Source organism: Bubalus kerabau, chromosome X (assembly GCF_029407905.1).
Source record: "Bubalus kerabau isolate K-KA32 ecotype Philippines breed swamp buffalo chromosome X, PCC_UOA_SB_1v2, whole genome shotgun sequence".
In the NCBI taxonomy this organism is placed as follows: Eukaryota; Metazoa; Chordata; class Mammalia; order Artiodactyla; family Bovidae; genus Bubalus; species Bubalus kerabau.
Genome location: NC_073647.1, coordinates 131,633,817 through 131,651,774, shown reverse-complemented (window position 1 = coordinate 131,651,774; position 17,958 = coordinate 131,633,817). Strand labels below are relative to the sequence as shown.

At 44.7% G+C, this 17,958-nt stretch overlaps 1 protein-coding gene across 1 annotated transcript; it reads left to right on the top strand.

Moving 5' to 3' along the window:
• The first annotated feature begins 8,567 nt into the window (after window positions 1-8,567).
• Window positions 8,568-10,487, top strand: LOC129639115 (melanoma-associated antigen B2-like). Its single transcript, XM_055564036.1, has 2 exons — window positions 8,568-9,616; window positions 9,905-10,487. The coding sequence occupies exons 1-2, from the start codon at window positions 8,568-8,570 to the stop codon at window positions 9,993-9,995; spliced, it is 1,140 nt and encodes a 379-aa protein (XP_055420011.1). The 3' UTR covers window positions 9,996-10,487.
• Window positions 10,488-17,958: the final 7,471 nt, after the last annotated feature.

Genomic DNA, 17,958 nt, shown 5'->3' with positions numbered 1-17,958 from the left:
AGCAGGGAGTTGTAAACAGTGGACCAACAGAGAAGTTCTGAGAATGAACTTTTTGGTAGGCTTACTAGTACTGTGGATGCTTTTTAAAAAACTGGAACAACAGCAACCTCCAAAACAAGATCCTGTCCATTGAATTTTAGAGTCTAGGAGGTACTATTATATGAAAAGATGGTGAGATGCTCTCTATGACCAAAAGCAGGGTTCTCCAAACTTCAGGCCTCCAACCAGCACCTCCTGTGAGATCAGCAGCAGCATTTAGATTAGAAATAAAATTCACAATAAATGTAATGTGCTTGAATTATCCCAAAACCATGCCCCATTCCCAGTCTGTGGAAAAACTGTCTTCTACAAAACCAGTCCCTGGTGCCAAAAAGGTGGGGAATGCTGAAAGACCAAGTCAAAAGCAGGGGTAAGGAGGGCAGGCAGTTGGAGTTGAAAGCAAGTGTAAATGGCCTGCGGTGAGGCAGTTTGGAGCCTTGTTGTTGTTCAGTCATTAAGTCATGTCCCACTCTTTGTGACCCCATGGACTGCAGCTCACCAGGCCTCCCTGCCCTTCACTATCTCCCAGAGTTTTCTGAAACTCAAGTGCATTGTCAGTGATGCCATTGAACCATCTTGTCCTCTGCTGCCCCCTTCTCCTCCTACCCCAAATCTTTCTTTCCTAGCATCAGGGTCTTTTCCAATGAGTTGGCTCTTTGCATCAGGTGGCCAAAGTATTGGAGCTTCGACTTCAGCATCAGTCCTTCCAATGAATATTCAGGGTTGATTCCTTGAGGATGGACTGGCTTGATCTCCTTGCTGTCCAAGGGACTCTCAAGAGTCTTCTCCAAGACCACAGTCAGAAAGCATCAATTCTTCGATGCAGCTTTCTTTATAGGCCAACTCTCACATTTGTACATGACTACTGGAAAAACCATAGATATAGGTACCTTTGTCGGCAAAATGATGTCTCTATTAATTCAATGTCTAGGTTTGGAGCCTTAGGAAAATGCAGAGCCTTCAGTGAGAAGTCATATTAAGTGAAGTTGTCTCGTGGGCTAGAGAGACAGTGGGAGTGGTGGGCATAGCCAGATTCTCAGATGGAGGGCCTCAGAGAGTCCAGAGACTCCTGCACTGGTGACATTCACCCTGGGTTGAGGGAGCCAGAGACGTTTCCATTAAGAAGGTACTCGATTATTTTTATCTTGTGTGTAATTGGGCAAATTCTAGGCAAGTTCTAGATTTTTTGTTGGTACTTAGATACATGGAAATATTGGTAATTTAGATGAAAGGGGAGCTAGGAGGGAAGATACTGGTCAATGACAAAAATTCTAAGAACTTTGAGTTGTTTGCAACTGGGAAAGATTCGACCTCAAGCACATTCTATGTTAGATCCTCTGCTGTGATTATTACATGATTGTCCTTGCTAGGCAACATTTTAATTCACTGTGATGTTCTTTGTCTTGGAGTTTGGTTAATGTGCTGGAGTTCAGAAGGCTAGTGAATCAGCATGTGAAACAATTGACCAGCTTAAACTGCTTTTGCCTCCTCAAAGAGATGGTTGATTAATCACACCTTGAGTCATTTTACAAAGAAAGAACTGCATGTGTCCAAGAAGGAACCCATGACCTCAGGATGACCCTGGAGCCAAGATCCTCAATTTGGGGGAACTCAGAGAATACAAATGTTGCCCCAAGGGCCATTGCAAAATGAGAAGTCCTTCAATAAGGAAAGCCTGGCTTCCTGTATCCTGAGTAGCTGATGGACTAATTTAAAACTAGCCAATTAGCTTCCAAGTTAGAAATTCCCATGACCCCTTAGATTTCACCCAGGCTGCTGGATTGAAGAGAGATTTGATTCCTGCTTTGGTCGGCCTTGCAGTAAAGCTCTTTTCTCAAGAGCTCTTGCCATATGTATTGGCTTCTGTGCACATCTGTCAGTGAGCCCATGTTCAGTGAGTTTGGGCAGCCTAGTTGAAATTTAGGACTTGTGACCATCTGCTTGATGCACTTAGCCCCTGGTGGTTCTCAGCACCAACCCTGAGTGGCCACCTCGACTGAGTTTGTCTAGAAAGTCAGCTCTCAGGTTCCTGTTTCCTAGCCATGGCACTCTAGGCTCCTTGGGCTTCTTTGGCTCCTTTCCTTTTAAGAAAAGGAATAGCTCCTGGATCATATATCTTTGGGGTGAGTAACCTCATTACAATGATCCCATAGCTAAATGTGCTATATGTAGTTAGAATGTGCCTGTAGTCTAATAACAGAGAAGGCAATGGCATCCCACTCCAGTACTCTTGCCTGGAAAACCCCATGGATGGAGGAACCTGATGGGCTACAGTCCATGGGGTCACTAAGAGTCAGACACGACTGAGCAACTTCACTTTCACTTTTCACTTTCATGCACTGGAGAAGGAAATGGCAACCCACTCCAGTGTTCTTGCCTGGAGAATCTCAGGGATGCCAGAGCCTGGTGGGCTGCCATCTATGGGGTCGCACAGAGTCGGACACGACTGAATCGACTTAGCAGCAGCATCAGTAGTCTAATAATCTCATCAGGACTGTGGGTTAGAGAGGACTGGACTGCTGGATGGCATCACCGACTCAATGGAAACGAGTTTGAGCAAACCCCAGGAGATAGTGAAGGACAGGGAAGCCTGGCATGTTATAGTCCATGGGGTGGCAAAGAGTCAGACACACCTGAGCAACTGAACAATGACAACAACACTGTGGGTTAGGGTCCCGCCTAGTGGAGTTTCTTCCATCTGGATAAAATCCAGAGGCTAGGATGAGGGGTTGGTTAGGGACCCTCCTGAGGGGACAGTGCAAGAAGTTAGAGCTGCTGAGGTATTCAAGGATTGGGTTAGAGCCCCGAACACTACGTTAAGGTCCCAGGTCTTTGGATTTATTTGCCTATGTTTAACTATGTCTGACTGTTATATGTGTTGCGATTGGCTAATAGGAATTTGGCTATTGGATGACTGTGACAAAATTTTATTAAACCTGTTATTAATGAGGGTCCTCTGAATCGGGAGATAAATGCCTTGCTCCTGGACTGGAAACCTTGCTTTATGGAGGTGATGGAGTTTTTTTACTCATGCTTTTGGCCACCTGATGCAAAGAGCTGACTCATTTGAAAAGACCCTGATGCTGGGAAAGATTGAGGGCAAGAGGAGAGGGGACGACAGAGGATGAGATGGTTGGATGGCATCATCGACTCAACGGACATGGGTTTGGGTGGACTCTGGCAGTTGGTGATGGACAGGGAGGCCTGGCGTGCTGTGGTTGATGGGGTCACAAAGAGTCGGACACGACTGAGTGACTGAACTGAACTGAAGGTGATTGCCTGTAGATATTGTTACAGATGGATATCCTTTTTCAAAAAAAAAATACATTTACTGGAGAATTATTGATTTACAATCTTGTGTTTCAGGTGCACAGCAAAGTGATTCAGTTACATATATATTCAATCTTTTCCAGATTCTTTCCCTACAGGTTATTATAGAATATTGAGTAGAGTTGCCTATGCTATGTTGGAGGTCCTTTTCGACTATCTATTTTATATATTGCTGGTTTGTGTATGTTCATCCCAATTTCTAATGTATCCATCCCCCCCATGTTTCCCCTTTAGTAATCATAAGTCTGTTTTCAGAATGTGAGAGTCTGTTTCTGTATTTTAAATAAGTACATTTGTGTCATTTTTTAAAATTAGGTAGTACCTTTGAGTGATATAATATGGTATTTGTCTTTGTCTGACTTACTTCATTCATTATGAAAATCTCTTAAGTCCATCCGGTGCTGCAAATGACATTATTTCATTCTTTTTTATGGCTGAGTATGATTCCATTGTATTTACGTATCACATTTCTATTCATGGACCTGTAGGTAGTTTCCATGTCTTGGCTATTGTAAACAGTGCTGCAGTGACCATGGGTATGCTTGTACCTACTCGAATTATGGTTTTCTTCAGATATATGCCCAGGTAGTCTATTTTTTTAAATGTTATTGGAGTACAGTTGATTTACAATATTGTGTTAATTTCAGGTATATGGCAACGTGATTCAGTTATACATATATGTACATTCATTAATTTTCAGTTTCTTTTTTCATATAGGTTATCACAGAATATTGATTAGAGTTTCCTGTGCTACGTAGGAGGTCCTTGTTGGTTATCTATTTCATATATAATGGTGTGTGTATGTTCATCCCAAGCTGCTGATTTCTCCCTCCCTCACTACATTTCCCCTTTAGTAACCATAAGTTTGTTTTCATCATCTGTCTTTCTGTTTTGTAAAAAAGTTCATTTTATCATTTTCTAAAATTAGATTGCACATATGAGGGATATATTTGTCTTTGTCTGACTGATTCGCTTAGTGTTACAATCCCTAGGGACACCCATGTTGCTGCAGATGGCATTCTTTCATTCTTTGTTATGGCTGAGTAATACTCCTTTGTATTTACAGACCACGTCTTTATCTACTCCTCTGTTGATGGACATTTAGGTTGCTTCCATGTCATAGGTATTGTAAATAATGCTGCAATGAACATTGGGTGCTGTACCTGTTTCGAATTATGATTTTCTCTGGATATATTCCCGGGAGTGGGATTGCTGAATATTATGGTGGTATTATTTTTTTGTCTTATTTTCCTGGAGTATAAGTGATTTACAGTGTTGTGTTAGTTTCAGGTGTATAACAAAGTGACTCAGTTATACATACACATGTATTCCTTCATTTTCAGATTCTTTTCTCATACAGTTTATTACAGAATATTGAGTAGAGCTCTCTCTGCTATACAGTAGGTCCTTTTTGGTTATCTCTAGTATATATAGTTGTGTATGTGGACTTCCCGGGTGGTGCAATGGTAAAGAATCCACCTGCCAATGGAGGAGACACAAGAGAAGCATGTTCCCTGATCGGGAAGATCCCCTAGAGTAGGAAATGGAAACTCACTCCAGTATTCTGGCCTGGAAATTCCATGGACAGAGGAGCCTGTTGGACTACAGTCCATGGAATCACAAAGAGTCCAACACGACAGTTGTATATGTTTATCTCAAGCTCCTAATGTATCCCTCCCTCAACATTTCTCCAATGGTAACCATAAGCTTGTTTTAGGTATCCAAAAGTCTTTTTCTATGTTGTAAATAAGTTCATTTGTGTCATTTTTAAAAATTGGATTCTACATATGAGTGTTGTCATATGATATTTTTGTTTCTGTGTCTTACTTAGTATGACATTCCCTAGGTCCATCCATGTTGCTGCACATGGAATTATTTCTTTTTTTATGGCTGAGTAATGTTTCATTGTACCACATCTGCATTATTCATTTCTCTGTAGATGGACATTTAAGTTACTTCCATGTCTTGGCTAATGTAAATAGTGTTATAATGAAGATTGGGTACATGTGTATTTATGAATCATAGGTTTCTCTGGATATGTGCCAGGAGTGGGATTGCTGGATCATATGGTAACTCTATTTTTAGTTTTTCATGGAACTTTCATAATGTTCTCCATAGTGACTGTTCTCTACACTCCATCATTTATTGTTTTCAGATTTGGGGATGATGACCATCCTGGCTGGTGTACTTATCATTTGCATTTCTCTGATAATTAGTGATGTTGAGCATCTTTTCATATGCTTTTTGGTCATCTGTATGTCTTCTTTGAAGGAATGTTTGTTTATACACTCTGCCTACTTTTTTATGGGATTGTTTATTTGACACAGAGGTGCATGAGCTATTGGGAAGGCGAGGGCTCTGTTTGGGAGCTGGAAGACTCGGGTTCATAGGAGGGGGCATCCTGGGCTCTGATACCAGACAAGGAGGACCCAAGGAGGAATGAATATTGAGCTACCGGGGTTCCCATGGCACACTGCCCCTGCCGTCATCCCTGGTAAACCCCACGTTAGACGTTACGCAGCTCCCCTCCACTTCCACTTTGAGAACCAGCGGATCCACCGGTAGCTGCGGCGACCATATGGCAGACACTTAGTGTTCAGGACTCGTCCGGAACCAAGGTGAGGCCGTAAATGTAGCTCATGGGTCTTTCCCAACCCTCCCAGTAATAAAAGTGACCCATCCACATCCCACCCCTGTGATATGGCTCTTATGAGTCCCTCAGAGCTATCAGCTGAAGGTGGTCTAGAGTGTCTCAGGCTAAGGCGTTGGTCTGTGGGGGTAGGCCTGGATTCTACCCCCGGAGGAGGTCTAGGTCCTAGATGAGGGACCTGAGGGCTGATGAGCAGACTTCGACACCGCCCAGGGGACAACACTGAGCGGCCCCCCTGTACTGGGCTGTAGGAGGCCCCGGGTAGAGCTGGCCAACTGTGGTGCCCACTGGTGTCCACTGGAGGTGGTTTGGGGGACGTGAGAGCCTTGCTGTAATGGAATAAACTCAGCTCCACAAAGGGACCTAGTCCGCAACAATATTAATGGCTCTGACGCTGAGTGAGGATGGGGCTCCTCCCATAAGAAATGGAGTCACATAAGGCGCCAGTCCTATTTTGAGGACTGGGAAAATCGGGCGTTTTGACATGACACTTCCTGGGACATCTCAGGGAAGTGAGAGACCAGGTCAGTGGGGGCAGCCTCAGGTTGACAAGGGAAGGTTTCAGGTGTCCTGGTGGATGGTGAGAACCTTGGGGGCTGTGGATGTTCGACACCACGTCATTCAGACTACATCTCCCTGTCGTCATCCCTGGGAGACCTCAAGGATACATGTCGGTCCCCACTGTGGGCTAATGGGGACATAAGGGTCTTGGTCTGAATGGAGTGGTCAGCAGAGGAAGAAACCTTAGACCCTGTCATGAGTCAAATGTAGAGCTTGGTTGCTTCTGTGTCATGGCTATTGTAAATAGTGCTGCAGTGAAGACGAGTACAAGTGTCTTTTTCCGTTACCATTTCCTCAGGATATATGACCACTAGTGGGATTGTTGGCTCATGTGGTAGTTTTATTCCTAGTTTTTGTAAGCAGAGTGTATTAAGTCAGAAAGAGGAAAGCCAATATCATATATTAATGCATATATATGGAATCCAGAAAGATGGTACTGATGAACCTATTTGCAGGGCAGCCGGGAGATGCTGACATAGAGAAGACACTCGTGGACCCAGTGGGGGAAGGAGAGGGAGGGGCAGATTGAGAGAGTAACATTGAAAACGTACACAATATCATATGAAAAATAGATAACCAGTAGGAAGTAGTTTTATGACCAGGGAGTTCAAAGCCAGTGCTTTGTGATAACTTACAAGGGGTGTGACGTGGGAGGGAGTTTCAAGATGGAGGAGACCTAAGATATACCTATGGCCGATTCATATTGATGTGTGGCAGAAACTGGTACACTATTATAAATTAATATTGTAAAAAAAATAATTTTATTTTCAAAAAGACATATAGGAGAAACCAGAAGCAAAAAAATATTTTAGACCTTGAATTGGGATCTTGTGTGGGTCCACAGGGACATCAACCTGCCTGCACCAGATTTTGTTCTCAGGAGACCGTGTTTGGTAAAATAAGGTCATCTTCACTTCCTGCTTTTGGGACACGGAGTGATTGGCTTTTACTATCAAGCAGCCATCACTTCAGGAGAAAGTTGAGCTTCTCTACCGGGAGCCCAATTGAGGAACCTGAGTGAGGACTCATTGCATCCATCCCAACCCTCAGATTTCAGCCCAGGAAATCTCAGGGAAGGGCTGTGAGGCTGAGCACCTTCTTTTCTGTTTTATACAAAGTCTACGGGAGGGGAAATGTCTTGTCTGAAGGTGAAGACACCAGTCCGCAAATGGATGATGGTGCCCAACGTTTTAAGGAGCCAAGGTAAGGACCTTGAATGATGATCCCAGTGAACTCAGGATAGAAAAGACCCTAATGAGCTCTCAGAACTGGTTATCTATCTCCTGGCAGGGAGGTGGACTGAGGCATCCCTTCACTTGCTTCTGGATCATGGGGAGGTCTAAAGTGTCTACATCAGAGTAGCAGAGGGAAGGGTGCCAAGGCTCCACCAGGACTTGACATGATAATACTGAAGTAGAACTTAGAAAACCCCACTGCTGGCACCTGCTGGCACCTGAGTAGATCCAAAGCAGGGCTGAGAGGACGCAGAGGAAAAGTAAGGCCTCTGTTCTTCCTCTGTGGGATTCTGTGGGAACATGGGAGGGAGTTTAAAGATGGAGGAGACATAAGATATACCTATGGCTGATTCATATTGATGTGTGGCAGAAACTGGTACACTATTATAAATTAATATTGTAATATTGCAAAAAATAATTTTATTTTCAAAAAGACATATAGGAGAAACCAGAAGCAAAAAAATATTTTAGACCTTGAATTGGGATCTTGTGAGGGTCCACAGGGACATCAACCTGCCTGCACCAGATTTTGTTCTGAGGAGACCATGTTTGGTCTGAGCAGGAAAACAGGAGCCTTATGGGTTCCTAGAGCAGTGTCCTCAAGGACACCTGCAGAGGCAGCCTTTGATTAAGCCAAGGTGGAGTGTCCCTGTTTTAAGGTGCTCATGTCATCTCATTCTCCATCCTCTAGGTGCCCCAATCTCCTGTGTATTGGCCCAGACTCCTGCCTGCGGTCTCAGACCACAGCCATCATGCCTCGTGGGCAGAAGAGTAAGCACCGTGCTTGTGAGAAACGTCGCCAGGCCCAAACTGAGATCCAGGGTCTTCATGATCAGGCTACCACATCTGGGGGAGAAGAGACCACCTCCTCCTCCCCTCCTGATTCAGAGAGCGCTCCCTCAAGCTCGTCTGCTGCTGGCACCTCCAAGGGGCCTCAGGGAGCCCAAGGCACCACCAGTGCTGCTGCAGGTGCTATACGCAAAAGATCTGGTGTCGGTGGCGCAGCACGCTCAAGATATGGTATAGGTAGCGCAGCACGCTCAAGATCTGGTGTAGGTGCTGAGGGCCAAGTTCAGGAAGGTGAAAATTCCTCCCAGGCTTCAGCTGCTGCTGCGAGCTCTCACACAGATCTTCTGACCTGGAAGGCAGAGCTATTGGTGCAGTACATGCTGTATAAGTATAAGATGAGGGAGCTCATTAAGAGGTCCGAAATGCTGCAGGAAATCAAGAGAAGGTACAAGGAACAATTCCCTGAGATCCTTAGCAGGGCTTCCGAGTGCATAGAAATGTTGTTTGGCCTGGTGCTGAAGGAAGTCAGGCCCAACAGTCATTGCTATACCCTGGTGAGCAACCTAGATCTCAGCGACAGTGAGTCTATGAGAGGTGATTTGGGGCTGCCGAAGAATGGTCTTCTGATGCCTCTGCTGGGTGTCATCTACCTGAATGGCAACCACGCCCCTGAGGAGAAGATCTGGAAGTTCCTGAATATGCTGGGCATCTATGATGGAAGAAGTCACTTCATCTTTGGAGAGCCCAGGAAGCTCATCACAGAAGATCTGGTGCGGGAAGGGTACCTGGAGTACCGGCAGGTGCCCGGCAGCGATCCCCCTCGCTATGAGTTCCTGTGCGGTCCTAAAGCGCTCACAGAAACCAGCAAGACGAAAGTCCTTCAGTTTTTGGCCAAGGTCAAGGATTCGGTCCATCCTGCCTTGCAGCCGCTATATGAAGAGGCTTGGAGAGAGGAAGTAGAGAGCACCGGAGCCAGAGGTGCAGCCAGGGCTGGCACTTCTGCCTCAACCAGGCCTGGCACTGCTGCCTCAGCCGCTGCTGGCCGTTCTGCTTCGGCCAGGCCTGGCACTGCTGCCTCAGCCAGCTCTGGCCTTTCTTCTTCGTCCAGGCCTGGCACTTCTGCCTCAGCCGCTGCTGGCAGTTCTGCCTCAACCAGGCCTGGCATTGCTGCCTCAGCCGCTGCTGGCACTTCTGCCTCAACCAGCCCTGGCACTGCTGCCTCAGCCAGCCCTGGCCCTTCTGCTTCAGCCAGGCCTGGCACTACTGCCTCAGCCAGCGCTGGCACTTCTGCCTCAACCAGGCCTGGCACTGCTGCCTCAGCCAGCGCTGGCCCTTCTGCTTCAGCCACTGCACACCCCAGGGCCGAGTCCAGCCGCTCATCTCGCCCCTAGTGTGATCTGAAGCCCGTTGTTCACTTTGTGGCTAGAGAAGCCGGTCAACCTGTGTTCCTGATATGCATCAATAACTTGTTGACTTTATTTCCCCCAATTTTCAATTGTTAAAATTTTTCAACAGAAAGGTCATTTAGAGTCATGATATAAGTATATGAATAACATGGGTCACATACACTTTGCTGTTTGTGAAATTTAGGAGTAAGAATTTTGTTTTCTCTAATAAATATTGGAAATCCTCACATCACTTTTGTGATCCAGGATGAGAATAACATCACTTTAGGATGAGAGTGTCCTTAGAAATGTGAAAGACACCACACTAATAGAGGCTCAGAACATTGATACATTGTTAGGGAGAGAGCTGAAATTTCTTCAGATTTTGGCTGGCTTTACTCTCTGCTTAGTCTCCTTTTTTGTAAATGTAAAAGACACATACTTGCCTCTGCTTATGGTTTATGGTTTTCAAGAATGTTTGAGTTGAACTTAAATAATAAAAATTAAAATAAATAAAAAATAAAAAAAAGAATGAGAATATAAATTATAGCAAATGATTTATTCATGGCTCTTCTTTTACACAAACATTGAGAATCTGCTCTTAAGAAGTCTTCATGCTTGTACTGGTGATGTTTAGTCAGAAAAAGTTTAGCTCCTGTCCACTCATTACAGTTTCTCAGAGATGATGTCATTCTATGGAAGAGGCTGAGATACTCTGTACTTCAGGAAGAACAAGAAAGAAGCAGGGTAAAGAGGGGTTGGAGAGAACCTATTACTTTGGTTTCATTCCTAAGCGGAATTTTGGCTGATTTGGGAGGTTGGGTCTTTTTTTTCCCCACTTGGAACACTGCATAGTTTCTGACATCTGATAGATTGAAAAAAAAATCCAGCTGATGTAACATCTGAGGTCAAGATAATCATAGTAATAACTGCCGTTGCTCCTAATGTCTCAGTAGAGACAGGCGCCGTGACAGAAGCTTTCCATAAATACTTACATTCCACCAATCTGCCAAGAAAGGGCTTATCAAACTTACTTCACAGGGGAGAGCCCAAGGCTCATAGAGTTAGGGTTTGGTTTTGTGCTGAAATACATGAGGCTGGTAAATGACAGCTGGCAATAGACTCCTGCTCTACACTACTTATCACTCATACTGTTGTTCTCCCCCCAACCTGAGACATACTCTTGTCTTTGTTCTTTAACAAGTCCTTTTAACATTTGGCAATTCCTTGTTTATTTATTATTTATTTTTTTATTTGGCTGTGCTGGATCTTAGTTGCTGCACGTGTGGTCTAGTTCCCTGACCAGGGATCGAACCTGGGCCCCCTGCACCGGGAGCCTGGAGTCCTAGCAATTGGACCACCAGGAAAGTCCCCACCCTGTATCTTTTATTTCAGTGTTTTTCTCAGCACTTCAAAATTTGTCCTAGGTGATAGGGAAAAATGCCCTCATGCTCAAGCTACTGGATTGAAATGTGTAGCCAGAGCAGTAAGAATACCAGATGTACTTAACCAACGATATGTATCCCTTATTCATTACTCATAGATAAGTGAAAGAAACAATATTCAGGGACAGTACAAGCATGTACATTGGCCATGTTAGATAACCTCTGAAGACCAAGGAGTCTCCATATCATCCTTACAGTCTCTTCCCTGTGGAGAGTAAACCTATCAGAACAGAAATGACATGAGAATCTTCACCTGGCTGATGAGATAGATTGATCTACTTTTTTCTCCCTAAAGGACTGCCACCTGTCCTGGGACTCCCGCCTTGGACTATAGCTTCTCCACCTCCGGTCACTCCTGGGACAGGGACCCATTCTCTGTAGCACTGCAGAGCAAACATAGCTCAGGAGTTTGTAGAGACGTGGAATTTCCCCAAAGGCCTTTAATCCAGGACACAGAAAGCAAGATGAGGGCCCCAGGTAGGAGGATTGAGGAGAACAAGACCCAAGAATATGGCGGATGGTGGTCACTAGGACAGCACTCCCTTCTGATCTCAGACGCAGAGAAATTCAGAACGGGTGGGCTTAGCCTATTAGCCTTAGCATAGCCTCACTTATTCTTCAGGCTTCTCAGAGACCTAAGAAACTTGGTCTTGGCGCAGAGTTCTGACGTTGGTAGAGAGAATCAGTCTCGCAGAAGTGATGGTGATTAACCTGAGTGAGGGTGATGGAAAGACCCATCCAGAACAGAAGGCTCCTGTAAAGACCCGTCCTCATTGGCAAGCCCATGAAGTCCAGAACTCTCTGGGCTGCTGTGGTTAACACTTTGAACTCAGGTCCGTGGGAGGTGGGGACATTGGGAATCTGCAGAGAATAGAGCCCCAGGAAGGGTGCAGAGTCAAAGTGAGGACCCAGAGTGTGGACATGAAGCCCCTCAATCCACAGCCGACAGGGCTACACTAAATGTAGCCTCTCCACTAAGACACTAAGTCCCTCCTCTCCAGTTAGCCCTGGGAGGCATAGGTAAGTGCTGGCAAGCTCAAGAGCCCCGTGACTTCTGCCTGGAGGGTTTCAAGGAGATGACCTTGGTTTATAGGCTGGCTTTTCATCAGAGAGTGGAAATCCCAGGCATGACATGTGTACAGTCCTGTATGAGGAGTGTGTCAGCCAACTACCCCATTACAGATAAATTCTTAGAAAGTCCTGCAACTGTAATGGGCCCTGGGAGGGAACAAGCAGGGCTTTCAGACTAGGTTTATCCCTTATTTTCTGAAGGCGAATGGCTTCAGGACCTTAAAGTCCTTGGGCTAATGGAGGGAGCCTCTATCAGCTGAGGAAGGGTACGCCGTTCCTATCAGGAATCAACTGATGATACTGACCGACAGCGAAGGATCCCTCCCAGAAAGAAGGCGGCTATACAGAAGGCACTGTCCCTGTTGTCAGGCCTGAAAGTGTGCCACTTAGGCCTGGTGACATGGTGAGTCCTACTCACTTCCTCCCAGAGGATCACATGGAGGTAAGGAACCTCATCCTGATCAAAGGGAGCAGCTGAAGCTCAGCAGAAGGATGATTTCCACGTTGTGCCAGAAGTCAAGGTAAGAACCCTGAATTCTTGAAAAGACCACTCACCTCAAAACAGTGGGGGCAGAACATATTCCTTCCACTCCTGTTAGCCTCAGAAGACCATGGCCTGTGGTGGGCCTATGAGGCAAACTCCTCTTCTTCCTCAGGGATCAGGGAACTATTGGCCTGGGTGGAGAAGCTTTAAGGCAAGTCAGGGAATGTTTCCAGTTGGGGAATATTTCCAGGTTCTTTCCAAGACGGTGAGGACAGCAAAGAACGTGGGAACACAAATACCAGGATGGCCACACAGTATGTTCCCTACTCTCAGCCTAGAAGGCCTCAGGCAGATTTACCAGGCCAAGGGGCCCTTCAGCTCTGACCGAGGAGTATCAGGAAAGTTAGGGTTTGATCTGATGGTGGTGTCAACAGAAGGGGGACTCTTGGGCTTGGATGAGAGTCACATTTGGGACCCTGATTTGAGCCCCTGAGAGGAACCATCTGTCATTCCCAAGGAGCTTGCCACAGCTTTCATTCTTGTGAGACTATGGGTAGGCTTGGCTAGATAAGGCCACCCTTATTTCCTCCTGTAGGCTCACAGTGAGGTATCGGTCTTATTATGAGGAGATAGGCCTCAGGTCAAGAAGGAGGGGATTCCCCAGGCTCCAAAAGAAGTCAAATTGTGAAGCCCGAGTGGAGACTGAGGGGTATACTCATCCCTGAATAGAGGGAGCAAAGGAGAGTCATGCCCTCCCCTTTGATGTCAATTCTAGAAAGCTCAGGGGAAGACTGTCAGGCTAGGCTCTCCCTCACTTCTTTATACCAGGCCTTCTTCTTCATCATCTTCTTCTTCTTCTTCTTGAATTGCTAAGTCATGTCTGACTCTTTTGTGACTCCATGGACTGCAGCCCACCAGGCTCCTTTGTCCATGGGATATTCCAAGGAAGAATTCTAGGCTGGGTTGCCATTTCCTCATCCAGGGGATCTTCCTACGCAGGGACTGAGTCTGCGTCTCCTGCAGCTCCTGTATCACAGGCAGATCCTTTCCTGCTGAGCCATCAGGGAAGCCCTATATCAGGCCTAAGGGAGGTGAGATCTTCGTTGGAAAGTATAGCCACCAGTCCTGAGAAGGGAGGGATATGGTAGGTGCCTGCCAGGCACTGTGGCAGATGCTTTACAGTTACCACCACATGCCAGCAGTCCTTCCAGACAGGGCTTGTCAAACTCCCTTCACGGTTAAAGAGCCCGAGGCGCTTTCAGAGAGTTGAATGATGTGACAAACTTCTCCATGGCTGTTTAAGTGACAGGGATGGCCATAGGCCCTTGATCTGAGTTAGTCTAAAGCTCACCCTCTCACTCCTGCAAGCCTGGTCTGACCTTGTGCCCTTAATTCCCTTTTTATTCTCATTACTGTGAAATGTATGAGGCATTAAGAAGAGGGACTCTCGGGTCCAACTATTAGATTGTAATACATAGCCAGAGCAATAATAATAATAATTATGCCAAAAGAAATGTGACATATGAAGAGAGGAAAAATAGATAGTATTTGCTGACAATAGGGTCATCTGTCCATACATATGAGGATTCAGACATCTTAAAAGATCTGAACGTTTTAACTTGCAGATAAGCTTATAAGATCAGTAAGGGACTCAAAAACATCATCTCACAGCCATTCCTTTGTATAAAAAATATCTATTAGATCTAAAATATAAAGTTTATTTATTAGAACAGAGGTTGCCTGAGAAGTCTGGCTGAAGGAGAGAAGGGACAGGTTACCACGTTTTGTTTCCCTCACAGGTCTCTGCCTGGGCCCCCTTACTTATGCCATGGATTTCCTATCTCTTATCACTCCTAGGACAGGGATTCCTTCTCTGCAAGGTCCGCAGTAGAGAAAGTACTCAGGGCCTTTCAGGAATGTGGCATTTCCCAAGAAGTCTTTAATCAGAGGGGCAAGGGCCTTTAGGAAGACACCCATGCAACTGGACTGAGGAATGCAACGCCCCAGAATATTAGGTGTAAGAAGGCTTCAGGCAGAGCTCTCAAGCCGAACATCTCTTTTCTCTGTTGTCTCAGTACAGTTGTCAGGGACGTGAGACCTTTGGTCTAAGGAGGGCAATCTCAGGTCAGAGTAGGAATTGTCAAATATATATGTGAAGCCCCTTAAAAAGAAGGGAAAGAAATAGCCACCCAGAACCACTGGGGTTCTGTAGTGTCCACTTGCTGCTGTCAGCCCTCGGAGGTCCTGAATTCCATCATGGGATGAGGTAGAGAGAGGCGTTGAGAGCTGAGAAAGACAGAGCACTGCTGCCATGGGCAGGGCACGTTCCAGAACCAAGTCTGCCAGCTCCTCCCACATAGTGACATCCAGGGAAGATCCTTCATCTTGTGGTTGAAAAGAGAAGTAAGTATTCCAAGTAATTGAGTGCCAAGGTGGATCTGAAGGGAACACATTTTATGTCTTGTTTTGTTCTTGCTTGACCTCAGTAACTGGACGATGTAACTTTTTCTATTTAGGACTTTCTTTGTGGCACTATTGAAATACCCTTCTTGTAATTGAAAGTTAATTTGACTTCCGTATTTGTGTTTATGAACAAAGTATATCCCATTTATTGCTGTATTTCAGTATTAGTTCAAAGGTTTTTATATTTTGTATAATGAGTCAGAAATCCTTGAATCTCCTTTTGTGGTTCAGAACAAGATGACAGGACAAGAGAATTGGGAATTTCTTGCCAATGATAATGGACAGTGAGTGAAATTGTTCATATCAGGAAATAAAAAAAATGGTCTTGTCCGTGTGGCATCTGCAATACAGTGGAACAGGAATTCCCAGCCCCTGTTTCCCCTCAGCAACCCAGATCTTAAAAGTATATAAGTAGCAAAATAACCTTTCTAGAAGGTCCAGAGTCCAATTCAGAAATTGCAGTACCACAGGTAAGCATACAACTTAGATCAGCTGCACTTGAAATGGGTAAGAACAACACACACACACACACACACACACACACACACTCTTATGGATCATGAATAGCACTATTCATCTATGATGAACAGTTTGTGGACTAAACTGTTATCTCCAAAAATGTGATCACCGATGGTTCACAGCTATTTCTTACTCGGTTTACTACGATACTCTCAACTTGGAGAAACACAATAGGACTCATGTTAAGTGCCCCTAATGATGCTGGAAGTGCTCTCATGAAGGAGAGAGAAGTCATGACATTATACAAAAAAGTTGAGTTGCTCCTTGTATACTGGTTTGATTCTACAGTCATGGTTGCCAACATTTCAAGATGAATGAATCCAGCATAAGAACTACTGTAAGAAAAAGAAAAGGGACTTTATGAAGCCATCACTGCAGCTACACCATCAGGTGTGAAAAACTTGTGCTTTTTGTGAAGTATGTTTTTATCTTTTTTTTTCGAGCTTATTTAAATATTCTTTTTGTTTGTTTTTGTTTTTTAACTTTATTTTTTATTTTTTAACTTTACAATATTCTATTGGTTTTGCCATATATCAACATGAATCCACCACAGGTATTCACGTGTTCCCCATCCTGAACCTTCCTCCCTCCTCCCTCCCCGTACCATAGCTTGTATGTGGGTGCAGGATTGCTATAAGCAAGGCATATCTATAGACTCAAACATGACTGAAGAAAAAGCAAAGTCGTTATGACATCCTAAAGCAAAAGTGGGTGAAGGATCTAAAGCTGGAAAATTTAATGCCAGCAAAGGATGATCTGATAATTTCAGAAAGAGGTTTGACTTCAAAATATCTAAATAATAGGGGAAGCAGCTTTTGCAAACAAGAGGCAACAGGTGGTTTCCCATATGTCATCAAGAAACTCACTGGGTATTAATTTTGTATCCTGCAACTTTACCAATTCATTGATGGGCTCTAGTAGTTTTCTCACAGCAACTTGAGGCTTTTCTATGTCTAGTATCATGTCATCTGCAAACAGTGCCAGTTTCACTTCTTTTCCAACTTGGATTCCTTTTATTTCTTCTGTTCTCTGATTGCCACGGCTAGGACTCTGAAATCATGTTGAGTAAAAGTGGAGAAACTGGACATCTTTGAAATTTTCATATTAAGTGAAGTCTGCTGCTGCTGCTAAGTCGCTTCAGTCATGTCCGACTCTCTGTGACCCCATAGACGGCAGCCCACCAGGCTCCCCCGTCCCTGGGATTCTCCAGGCAAGAACCCTGGAGTGGGTTGCCATTTCCTTCTCCAATGCATGAAAGTGAAAACTGAAAGGGAAGTCGCTTAGTCCTGTCTGACTCTTCCCGACCCCATTGACTGCAGCGTACCAGGCTCCTCCATCCATGGGATTTTCCAGGCAAGAGTACTGGAGTGGGGTGCCATCGCCTTCTCCTTAAGTGAAGTCACACAAAGACAAATATCACATCAGTCAAATGTGGAAATATAATTTGAAAAAATGATAGAAATAAACTTATTTACAAAATAGAAAAAGAGTGAACAGATGTCAAAAATGAACCTATGGTTACCAAGGAGGAAACGTGGCAGGGAGGGTTAAATCAGAAGCTTGGGATGAACATATAAACAGTACTGTATTTAAGATAGACAGCCAACAAGGATCTATTGTATAGAACAGGAAAGTCAATGGTCTGTGATAACTTATATGAGGGAAGATTCTCTAAAAGGATGCATATATATATATATGAATAACTGAATCACTTTGCAGTACACCTGAAACTAACACAACATTGTAAATCAAATATACTCCAATAAAATTTAAAAAAGAAAATCCCTGAGGAGAAAGGAGATCTGTCTGGACAGGTTTTAAGGTAAACGAAAGTGCCCTATTCTGGACGAAATACCACAAAGTACATTCATTGGTAAGGAAGGGAAATGAGCTCCAGGATTTGAGACCGAATGAGATAGGCTAATTCTATGATTTTGTGTAAATGCCGTCAGGTTTTTGTGCAAATGATCAGGACTCCCCTAACCTA

What these genes read in the sequence shown, in the direction of transcription:
- LOC129639115 (XM_055564036.1), top strand. Translation starts at nt 8,568, where the DNA reads ATGCCTCGTGGGCAGAAGAGTAAGCACCGTGCTTGTGAGAAACGTCGC. An exon ending in GGCACTTCTGCCTCAACCAG is followed by an intron (nt 9,617 to 9,904) that starts GCCTGGCACTGC and finishes TGCCTCAACCAG; the next exon opens with GCCTGGCACTGCTGCCTCAG.